We start from the raw sequence: 12497 nt of genomic DNA, 5'->3' as shown, positions 1-12497 counted from the left end.
TATCACACAACATCGTCTGTAACATCCAAAAATATGGTCCCAAAAGTTTTCGTTTTAATGTAAGATAAAATAGTAATTCTCCATATTATCTAAACATTCGAAATAAACCAGTGTAATAGTTTTCATAAATCAGAGTATAACATCATAACAAAATCCCAATAGTGTGTGCAGTGCAGTCATCCTGAGTTCTTCCCTCTGGAACCAAAAGTACCTGAACATAAACTGAAAACTATAAGCGAAGCTTAGCGAGTTCCCCTAAAATACCGCATACCATACATATCAAACAATAATGAGATACGGGCCCCGTCCACGCTCCAATAAGAGTGAGATACGAGCCCCGCCCACACTTGAATCGAAATGAGATACGGGCCCCTCCCACACTCATATAATGGGCCCCGTCCAATAGACATACACATACAAGCACATACATGTATCATACAAACAACAAGTATAACCAAATAATCAAACAAGGGTTGGCCTTGGTGCCTTACACCCGTAGAACCTGGTAAGGAAACTCACCTCGAATGTTGAAAGATAACTAGATAAATCCCCCGGCCCCGGAAACAGCTCTACTCAGTCCCTAAAGAGAAACAATCCCTTAGATACCAATCAATATTTCAAAATAGCTTAAGGTCAAACTTGGTCAAAGTCAAAGTCAACGCTCAGAGTTGACTAAACTCGTCGAGTTATCCTTTAACTCGTCGAGTTTCCATGAATCACAGAAGCGCGATATTTCGAATCAACTCATCAAGTTTCCCTTTTAACTCGTCGAGTTCCTCATTTTTCAACAAAATCGGGACAATACCAAACCAACTCGCCGAGTTCCCTTATGGACTCGTAGAGTTCTTCAGTCCGCCAACCCAATTAATGCATTAAGCCACTATTCTTCAAACCAAGGCCTTATATTCCAGATCTAGACTGATATTACATCTAGAAGGGTAAAGTTTCCATCTTTACCCATGAAGAACCAACCCAAAGGCATTAAGCTCAAACACTAATCCAAAAAGGATTATGACTTAATCTAAAACCCTCATATCTTCATGATTGAACTTATAAACACAGATTTGGACCTTAAAGGCTAAAAGGTCACATAAATTCTTCAACTTTACTCACATGCATAGCCAAATGAAGCTTAAGAGGCCAAAACAAGGGCTTAAAAAAATGCATGGAGCTCTCAGGGCCGTAAAGTTGGAACCTTTATGCCTTGAAAGCTCCTAAAGACCCTGGATCTGAAAGGTTTTGTCTATTTGGGATGTCCAACTCCCAAATACCACTCACTTGGACAAACACAAGCAAAAGAACACTAAGATGAAGATCTAATCAACCACAAAGCAAGGTTGAGACTTTTTACCAGAAAGATGTCGAAAATGAAGCAAGGATTCTGGATCTAACAACTCCTTCTTGAATCTCCAAGCTCCCTTTTCTTCCAATGGCTTCAAACACACACCAAACGCTCAAAAATGGCTCACAGTCACTCCAAGATACCTTAAGGTTTCGAGGTTAGGGTTTGGGTCAGTGGAGGCTGGAAATAAGGCTAACTTATGGGGCTTAAGTTGTTTAAATATGGTGCAAAACCCTTGAATTAGGGTTTCACTTCTTCCAGACAACTCGTCGAGTTGATCACTTAAGGCACGTGGTCCAAAATGTCTTAACACAACGAGTTGGGGATACCAACTTGTCGAGTTGCTCTACAAAATTGAATAATTTAGAAGTTAAATAGATACCAGGAACCCGGTATTACATCGTTGCGGTTGGAAAACTAAAACTATAATATAAACCAGTTTGCAAAAGTGTTTTTAATAGTCGATGTGTTGCACATATCATTAATTTGGTTGTGCAAGATGGACTAACTTGCATTAAACTTGTAATATGGTTTCAAACAAATGCTAAAAGATATTTATAAGTCTAATAATGCTCAATATCATAATTTTATGAAGTTTTGTGTCGATACGAATGCCCTTTGGCTAGGTCCTAACTGGAAAGTACCAACTTGATGGAGTTCTACTTGCAACATGTTTCAACGTACCTTAGGTTAAAAACATACTTTAAATTTTTTTCATGAAAACCTTGTGAAACATAATCAGGTTACGACTTATCCAAAATCAAGTTGGGATATTATCAAACTTGTTTCGGAAATGCTTGAAGTTTAAAAAAAAACAACTACTTTTTTATCAGAGGTTTATTATCCTACAAGTTGTTTAGTTTTAAACCAAATTTTTTTAATGTGTTCGAAAATAAACAATTTTGAAATGAGAGACACAATTTTTGATAATATGGCGAAACTGATGAAAGCAAAGTTTAAAAAATATTTCAAAAATATGTCTCCCATTATAATTTGTGTCGTCGCTTTGAATTTGGCTCTTAAAGTTGAGGGGTTTGAAGAACCGGTTTCGTCAGAACCAGTGTGCAATGAACTGGTTTGCAAAGTTTCACATCTTTTCATTGAAGAACCATTTTGAGACCGAACTAGTTTAGCCTTGAACCCGTGTTAGCTTCTTTAACTTGAATTGAACTAGTTTGGAAAAAAAAACCGAATTTTCCACATCTACCATGAGGTTGGGTATATTCAGATTGGTTTCGTACTTCTTATTATAAACGTAAAATAATTTTGTAAACTTATTATTACATTTTTATTCTGGTATAAATAAGGGGTTAATCGAGTTAGGCATAAGACATTAGCTATATCCTTTATTAGAACTTCAAAATGAAACCAAAGGGCATGTAGCCCAGTAGTATCATATCTTTGTAGAAAAATGTCTCTCAGCCAAAGGTTGAGGGTTCAAGTATCGTGTCTCCCTAGAGGCGAAATGACTAGTTTAGGAGTAGTGTAGATCATGTGTTGTGTTTCATCATGTTATAAGACACCTTAGGGTTCACCAGATCCCCAACATGTTGTTCATGTATTTAGAAAACATAAAGTTATATATATATATATATATATATATATATATATATATATATATATATATATATTGAAGGTGATACATTGTCTCATTCGTAAAAACTAGCAAATATGATGTCATGTCTCCAATAAATGACACTCTAATCATATTTTTAATTGGTTGTTGACTTATTTTGGGTGTCTCGGATGATGATTGTGCACCTAAGTTGTTTTGGGAGCTTGGATTTCACGCGAGTTTGGTTTTGACCATGGTTTCGCTCGTGGGAGCAATTGGTTAGCCACGATTTTCCAAGAAGTCGGGTGTGTATTGTAGGACCTCAGTCATGATATCTAAATTTGGGATGGGTTGATGAAAACCACTAATGCTTCTTCTATATATCTCTATGTCTAGATGCAAGGCTTTTGAACCAAGGGGATGTGTAGGCTAGTTTAGCCTTTGTTGGTTTATATTTCCCTCTTGAGTCTATATGCAAGGTTGTAGGCATCGACGATTGATTGTGGATTTTGTACCCAGTTATCAGTGAGTCGGCACGAGGCCAAGGAAAACCTTGGATGGATTGATTTTGTGAGCATTTGGTCAACATAGTTGATGAGTGGAGTGGCCTTGCTTGACTGGAAATCAGGTATGATCTAGAAGTCATAAAATTGTGATTAAAGGTTGAGTGCCTCCTGAGGTTGATTAGTTTCAATGTGATGGTGGTCGTTTCTTCTTTAAGTTTCATGCTTCTTGCTAAGGATTAAATTCAACTCTCATGCCAATAAGGAGATGTCTGTTTGGGATATTTTATTAGTGCTACTTTGGTCGAGACGTCAACCTTTTGGAAGTTCAACTTAGGAATGGCTTATGCGCATGGTTCTGAAATCCTTGTAATGATTTTTGCATATTCTGGTATGCTGGGTTGTGTCGAATCGCATGGTAGGCCACGACATGGCATTCGTTGATAAGGAACATGCATTTGCACAACACCATGATGTGTCATATAGCTTGCCACAACGTGGTGGCTATTTTGGGCCAAAACCCTAATTTTCAGTATTGGTGCCCTATTTAAGAGAATTAACTCCAAGGGTTCCTTATTTTGGCAGTCTCCACCCTTTGAGATCCTATCCCATCCAAATCCTAACATCCATATATGTGTTTTGAGTGGGTGAAGTCACTTTTGTGAAGGATGAAGGAAGAAAGAGTCCATTTTTATGCTTGAGTTCTTGGTTCCAACTTAGATCTTACATCTTCATCACATTCCTTGTCTTCTGGAGGTATAGAGTCTTCACCTTGCTTATTAGATCTCTAGATCTCGTTCTAGGTCATTTTCCAAGCTTTTGACCCATATATTATTGTTCTTGGAGTTTGAGTGAACCCCATAACCTTTGTGTGCCTTATTTGGTTTCTAGACCATGGTGGTGGTTAGAAAAAGGGATTGTATGACTTAGCTGGGAGCCTATGTTTTCGGTGCAAGCATTAAGAACTTAGTAGTTGAGATATTGGCTTATTAAGATGTCTTAATGGATAAAGTTGGAAACTTTATCCATCTAGACTTTGGGAAGCTTTAGATCTGCGTTCTGGAGTTCATGAGGTTAAGAGTTAAGAGCTTAATCCATTGAGCTGTGAGAGCCTAGTTCCCACGATATGGCGGTCTGGTTGCCACGACGTATAGACTAGTGTTACCACAACCTTTTTTGTCGTTTAACTGCCAGGATGTTGCCTATGGGTGGCTACGACGTGGAAGGTCTGAGGGGGCTGACCTTGAATGCTGACTTTGACCGTTCATTTTTTACCATGGTTGACTTTTGGTTAATTTAAGGGTTTTGCAGTGTAGGCTGAGAAGGTACTTCCTTATTGCTATTAGGTGTCTCGTAGTACCGGTCTGCATTGTATGGGAGCTGTTGCGTTTTGCTGCTATCTGTGAGGTGAGTCTTCTCACTATACTTGTCTGTGTGGTAGTATATGCATGTTGACCAGTTGGGTCTCAATTATTGATTGATGTTATATGTGAATTGAGCTGCTGACATATCCTACTATATTGTGAGTTCGTGGGAATGTCGATAGTTCCTATGGTTATTGATAACCGCTGAGGTGTGCTGTTAGCCCCACTGGAGCTGCTGATAGTCACCAGGGTTGCTGATAACCCATGATGTGTGTTGTTAATTACTATTAGCCCACTGGGATTGCTGATAGTCCCCAAGGTTGCTGATGATCCATAATTGTTTATATTGTTATGTTGTATATGATACTTAGGGCTACTGATAGTTCACAGGCTGTTGATAACCCATATATGGTGATTATGCTGTGTTGTATGTGATATTTTGGGGAACTCGGTAAGCTTTATGCTTACAGTTGTGGATTAAACATTTTGTAGGTACTTAACGGATTGCGAATGCGGGATTGTACACACACATCAACAATTTTATGATTCGAGATTCAACATTGTTTTCTTTATAACTCTGATTTTTTAATAATGGTTTATGAATAAATGGTTTGACCTGATTGTAGTTTTATTAAAAATGACTGTTTATTCTATTTTAAAATGAAATTTTGAAATTGGAAGACTTTACGGTAATATTATTTAATGGATTATTTAATTTTTAAAGGGTTTTTTGGAAAAATTTAACAGGTGAACCTATGTTTAACCTGTTTAGTAAATATGTTGGGTTGGAAAAACTATAAACGAGTCAACCCGATTTAACCAAATTTACTAAAAAGGTTGGATTATGTTGACATTGTATGTACGATTCAAATTTGAAAAAGATTTCAATCATGATTTATGGATATTAGGTTGGAATCTTTCATTTTATGAGATTGATTGAAGATATAATTTAATTGATAGAACTAATTTGAGCAGATAGTGAATGAGCAGAAAAATCAAAAGTCGAAGGTCTAAAAACGTACACATGTCAAATATAGGGCTTAAAAAGGTGTGATGTGATAATATTATGTTTTATTTGTTAGAAGAGATGGATGTATAAAATAAAAAAAATAAGAAATAGAAAAAAAAAAAAAAAAAAAAAAAAACAAGCCTCCCTAGTTTATCCCCACCCCCACCCCACCCTTTTTAATTTCAAGTTTCAGTAACCTAACATCCTTTTATATTTATAAGAAAATGACATATGTTTTGTATATTTTTTCATTCAGTTACTTAAGTTATTTCCATGACTTTTAAGAAAACAAAGTTATTAATAGCCAGTCTCATGTTTAAGTTGTTCATTTTGCCATTTCAAAATCAAAATCAGATTGTAAATGTCAAAATCACGGGCATGTATTGACTTCTGCAATCGAGATTATCAGTTCCGATTTTGAGACTATATCGACTTCAGCAATCGAGATTATTAGTTCCGATTTTAAGATTATCAGTTCTGATTATTTGTTGGTGGAGTCATTGCAAGGAAGGAAAAAGACGGAGGACAATGAGATTATCAGTTTCGATTTTGCTAAAAAAAATTCCATTATCATTGATCGGTATGATACTCATACTTCCACAATTGCACCTCACCATCATTTCTTGTTTGGATGCAAGAGAGTAGAAGATGAAGAAACTGAAGAAGAAGGAACTGAAAAAAAAGAAGGAATTCTTTGCAAAGAATAAGACACAAACTAGTCAAGTGGTCGGCATTTTAGATGAGGAAGTCATCTGCTGACCCCTTTAGTTTTACAAAAGACCTATTCGACCCGACAAATACAATTTTGTTCCTTTAAAAGTCACAAAAATAACTTAAGAGACTAAATGGATACATATGCAAAACATCGTATGACTACTGAAACCTTTTCCCTATATTTATTTTAGAATTTGAAACAAAGAGCAAGAAGAGGAAAGTTGTAACTTTGTGTTTGATTTTATTACATATAAATATAATGTTGACTTCATTTTTTTTTTTTTTTTTGAGCTTCAAACTATATTGTGTTTAAATACTTAAATGCAATTAAACTTTAAAAAAGAATATAATTATATTAAATATCAAACAAACAGTTACTCACTATTTCGATTTACAACAGTTATACCATAAACATCGATTTTGTCATTTAGCATCATTATTAAACAAAATCCTAAAGTACTCCTTTACTAATATTCAAACAGTTGATTCATATAATAAGGAAACAGATTATGAGTATAGTGAATAAAAAAAAAACCCAAAAGGCTAGATACACATAATCTTCATTATACAATACAAATACACATTCTGAGGCTCATCTAAAAACTAGATGTAAAGTAAAGCCGAAGAGGGAAATTATTTGCAGTAAACATTTTGAGAAAAAAAAAGTGATTAAATGTGTTTATCAAACAGAAAATTGTAACCTTTTTTGGTATTTTAAGAGATGGACACTCATATTTGACTGGAGTCCCTCCCAAAAATGAAACGCCTCATCCAGTCTGACACCACCAACGACCTTGTACGCCAGCTTACTTGCTTGCTGTTTCCAAAAAAAGTCAAACGGTCAACTAATAGAATAAGACGAAATGAAAGTATGATGCTATACATACCTTGCATAGACAGAGTACCAAAGCCACTGAGAGCTGTGGCCAATAGACACCCAATCACCTGGGAGTTGTGCTGCTGTTTGCTCTCCTCCTAATGGAGCAAATTGACCAAGATGCTTGTACCTATTACACATTCATATAAAATATAAAATACAAATCAGAGTTAATTTTGACTTTTCAAAGTCCAATTTTGACCAACCTGAAGGGACGAAACCTATGTCGCCCAGACTCTCTAAACCGCAACGGACCTTCCGGACTCTTTGTGCACTCTTCCATACGGTTGAAACAATCCGCAAGATACGAACCTTGCTGAGCTGCAACCTGAGCTGTTGCTGGAAGATTCTTCATTTGAGAATCTACTTGAGATAAAGCGGATTTAAATTGTTCAACATTGAGTTCAATCGACTCTTTTGAAACATCTCCTTTGGATTCCTGAAGCAGATCAACCAGATTGCTCATGTGTTTGTTCTTGAGATAAATTTGCACCTGAGGATACCTGTCGCATATGTCATCAAGTGCTTCTTGAAATTCTTTTACTGTTAGTGTTCCTGACTTGTCCTTGTCTGCCTTTTCAAATATAGCTGAAATATCCTCCTGATCATTATTAACTGCCACATCAGCTTCTTTCTTTCTTTCTTTACCGGTTATAGCAATATTTATGGTATTATAATTCAAGGGTATATTTGTAAACACACCATGACTTTACGCTGGTTGATTGTGGCGCAATCTCCAAGTGCATATATGCTATTGGTCCCTTCAACTCGAAGCCATTCATCAGTAGCTAACACACGTCTGTTCGCCTAAAAAAACATGAATCTGGTCAAAAGTCGGAAACGTAAAATGACGATTTTACCCCTATGAAGAAAATAAAATACCTGGCCAATCTGCTTCATGAAATCCATTATGACAGGACGAGTTGCAATACCTGTTGACCAAACTGCCATTCCATAGGGTATAGTAGAGACTTCACCAGTTTTAATTACTTTTGTAGAAATTTCTTTCTCAGAGACTTTTGTAACCATTTCCCCTGTTTTTAAATCTATACCATCTCTGTGAAACTTCTCTTCTGCAAAAGTTGTGATCCGTTTATCAAACCTACACAACATAACCATATACAGTTATTATAGGCAAAAAAAAAAAGTAGATTGCTGTAAAATCATTAAAATGGTTGTTTGGAATCTGAAAGAAAGGGTTATACATGTTAAGGATATGGTCAGTGGCTTCAAGAAGTGTTATTTTGACCAAATCTTTAACAGATGGATACAACTTCACCAAATCTTCAGACACAAAATCATGAAGCTCAGCTGCAAATTCAACTCCAGTTGGACCTCCACCAACAACAACAAACTGAAGAACTCTTTTCTTTTCATCATCACTCAAATTAGGTAAACTTGCTTTTTCAAAACAGTCTATAACTTTCCTTCGAATCTTCTGAGCATCTTCAACTTCCTAAATTCGAATTAGCAAAATAACCAATAGTTTATACACCCCATATGAAACAGAAATTAAAATTACCTTCAAGTAGTGACAGTTTTCTTCAACACCAGGAGTGTTAAATGTATTAACACGGGCTCCCATTGCAACCACAAGGTAATCATAATCGACAACAAATTCTTCTTTATCATCTTGACTTGAACGACAGTAAATTTTCTTACTTTTTGCATCAATCCTGTAGCATTCAGCTTCCCAGTAGTTTACATTTACATTCTTCTGTTAAACATTAACAATATCTCACAACTAGTAGGAAACATAGAAGATTTAGTATTTACTATTTACTATTTACTAAACTGATTCGATTACCTTTTTGACAATGTTGCGAATTGGTTCAACAACACTTCGGGCTTCCACTGTGCCAACTGTAACACTTGGTAGTAAAGGGGTGAATGCAAAGTAATTTCTTGGTGATATGACTTGAACATCATATGAGGGATTCTTGAGATTTTTCAAGAAACTTGTTCCAGCCCAACCAGTTCCAAGCACAACTACCTTCTTTTTTTCATTACCTGGCTCTGGTAACTCATCAATCTTTGGACTACTACTTAATATGTTTCCCTCTGAATAAGCCACCAGACCTCCACCACTACAAAGTTATATTGTGTACATTAATGAAAGTTGATGAAAATCAGCCATCATAACAGTAGTTATTTCAGTTTTACTTGATGTAAACAATGGTTGTCCTAAATTTGGAGGATCTAAAACATATTTTTGATGTTTTGGTAAGATTGTGCATATTCTTCAACTAATTAGCCTTTAAAGTTTAGACTTTCTGAATCATAGTACACAACAATTACAAGCATCATTGATAATGATTTACTTCCATGGTGGTGTGGAGAGAATCATAGAAACAAGGTAAATGAAATTCATTTGAAATTTTCACAATTAATGATCAGAAAGAGACAACAGCATGTGTTCACCAACCAAACAACTGAAACAATTCAGAGTTTTAAGGTAATAAGACAAAAAAAGTGTAGTTAGAGCTTTGCCAAAAGAAGCAAGGTAATCTTCTTGGACAGACAAATAACAAGGGATCAAACTCAACTTAAAAATCATCACAAAATTGAACAAGGAATCAACAAAGCAATCATCAATATATTGCCAAATCTCCGTTAACACTTCAAAATATCTATGCCTAATCTGGACGCGAAGTATTAAACCATAAACTATTAACAATTGTATCCAATTTTCAGTATAATCGAGATCTAATTTACTTAAAAACGTCCTTAGACTACCAATTAACAACACAGCATAATACTTTTTAGCAAATTCAATTCACAGTGAATAGAAAGAGAAATTCGAAAGCGGATCAAACGGCATACCTGACGGCGAAGACAACGAGAAATCTCGAAAGCGAAGGATTTTCACGGAACGTTCTAGAAAACCTCTCGTAGAAATTCAAACTCCCCATTTCTGCTTCAAATTTAGTGAAAATCTCAGAATTTCAGATCTAGATACGTTTAAAACAACATGATAATCGTGCTATACGTATATATACATGTGAAAATAGAAAGAGAAAAAGGTATTTACCTTACAGAGAGGAAGAGAGATGAGAGGTGAAGGTTTTGCTGTCTTTGTCCTTTTTACAAATATTCTTCGCGATTTCGTCGGAAGGAGATGAATCTTCGTCCGTGCCGGCTAGTATGGGGCTGACGTGGAGAACATGAGATTTGGACACGTCGATATCGGTGGCGGTGACCGGAAAAGTAGGAAGCCTATATATCTGGAGGTCAATAATATTAATCACACATTCGAGAACGTGCCACGTGGTCGGCGCCTTTGAGTAAATTATTTTCATGTTCGCCTTTGTGTTCTGTTCAGACGCGAAAAAGTTATTAAAAAAAAACTTTTTTATTTTAGACAATTCTTTTTTATTTTTCAATAAAATAAGTTTGATGCAAGACATAAAAAGCACGAGTCATTCGATGATGCTGGCATGCAAAATAAACTTGAAATTGTTAATTAATTTCAAAAAGAAAAGAGATGGTAACAGACAGTTACGTGTTTTCAAGATGCTTGGAAGAAGATAATTATTCTTTTTTATTATTCACGGGGATATTGAAGTGATTCAATGGTATGTCGTAACTAGAAGATTAAAATCAATGTTTTTAGCTCAGCAGTAATAGTGTTATTTTTATTTTTTGAGGTCAAAAGGGTTGATGTTTGCTTAAAAGTAAATAGATTTGCCAAAAGATAAACAAAACAAAAGATCAAAAGCATTAAATGATAAGATTAAATGTTGTGGTTAAAATTTAAAGCTAAGTCAAGAAAGATGTGTTTTTGACGGATGATATTAGTTTCAATAGTTTTAATTGAATAAAAATTAGGTCCAATTATTATATTTTTATTGGTCTTTTGTGTATGTCTTCCTTATCAAGTCTTTTGTTGTAACGTGGCTTGAGTTTCTCATTTATTGTCCCTTTTTTGTTTTCTAATATATTTCGGTCGCCGTTCAAAACAAATTAAGCATGAGATTTTTGCATGTACACGCTATTGATGCATAATTCGTGCACCAATTGATTGTATATTCACATAAGCACTGCCCAATTGTGAAAGTACAAGTACCTAATACATGACTTGTGTTTGAACAATTTGTATATTGTCATCTACACATATACCTACAGTTGTATAATTCTTTGATGCTTGTACATTACACTCCATATGTGATTTCCTTTCAAAAGTCAACATACATATGCGATTTTCCTACACTCCAAATGCGATTTTCTCTCACTCCTACCGTCTAGATGCCATTTCCTCTCTAGATTTCATATATTTTTGTTTTTTTGACAAATAAATCATAAATCAACTTATCTTAGATGTATAAAACCTAATAGACATGATTAAAGCACTAAATAAGTAGATAACTTGCAACGTTTCAGGAGAGTATATATTTTCAGTCATTAAAGAGGTTGAGAATTTTTTGTAATCTGAAAGTAGAAAATGAGATTTTTCTTAAAAAAAAAAAATAAGGATATATATACTTCTGGCCCATGGGCTGGTACTGGGCCTTATTCACAGCCTAACACCACCAAATAGCAGCTACAAGGTAGGAAATAGTATGTATAACTAACCACCTACAACTTTGGTTGTTTTAACGTTTTTGGCTACATTTGTAAATTTCTCTAAAAAGAGATTAAATTATTGTATGTTACATATGATCATAACTTTACACCCTTTTCACCCTTTTCACCCTTTTCAACCTACTACCATTCTCCACTACCACCGCAACCACCACTACCTACCATACATGGTCGGCCTAATTGGTGTCATGGGTGGCATAGACAACCTCTTAAATTTTTCTGTTAAATGCAAAGATTAGTGTACATTCGTCAAAATTTGTCACAAATTCATCATAAATCCGTCAGAAATCAATCACAAATTCGTTGGAAATTCGTGACAATGTCCTAATAAGTGTAAATTTAGGGGGTGTTTGGCTTAGCTTTTAAAAGCTCAAAAGTTCTTTTCAAAAAAGTTACAAAAAGTCAGGAAATCCTGACTTTTCCAAAAAGATGCTTTTCCTTGTATTAAAACTCTAAAAGTTACTAGTTTGCCAAACATCTTTTTGTTTTTTTTTCTTTTACAAAAAAGACTTTTGGCTGTGAAAAGCTAAGTCAAACACCCCCTTAATGTAA

General features: G+C 35.2%; 1 protein-coding gene across 1 annotated transcript; it reads right to left on the bottom strand.

Moving 5' to 3' along the window:
* Positions 1 to 7010: 7010 nt before the first annotated feature.
* LOC145102104 (external alternative NAD(P)H-ubiquinone oxidoreductase B2, mitochondrial-like) lies at positions 7011 to 10606 on the bottom strand. The gene is made up of 10 exons (XM_079039459.1): positions 10396 to 10606; positions 10188 to 10278; positions 9172 to 9451; positions 8887 to 9081; positions 8570 to 8820; positions 8247 to 8466; positions 8067 to 8171; positions 7571 to 7965; positions 7375 to 7494; positions 7011 to 7304 (listed from the first exon to the last, which is right to left on the bottom strand). Exons 2-10 carry the CDS (start codon positions 10274 to 10276, stop codon positions 7217 to 7219), a joined length of 1743 nt encoding a protein of 580 aa, XP_078895585.1. The 5' UTR covers positions 10277 to 10278; positions 10396 to 10606; the 3' UTR covers positions 7011 to 7216.
* Positions 10607 to 12497: the final 1891 nt, after the last annotated feature.

This window comes from Lactuca serriola, chromosome 4 (genome assembly GCF_051521515.1).
Source record: "Lactuca serriola cultivar US96UC23 chromosome 4, Lser_US96UC23_V15, whole genome shotgun sequence".
Classification (NCBI taxonomy): domain Eukaryota; kingdom Viridiplantae; phylum Streptophyta; class Magnoliopsida; order Asterales; family Asteraceae; genus Lactuca; species Lactuca serriola.
The sequence above is the reverse complement of the archived record's forward strand: the minus strand, read 5'-3'. Positions and strand labels throughout refer to the sequence as shown.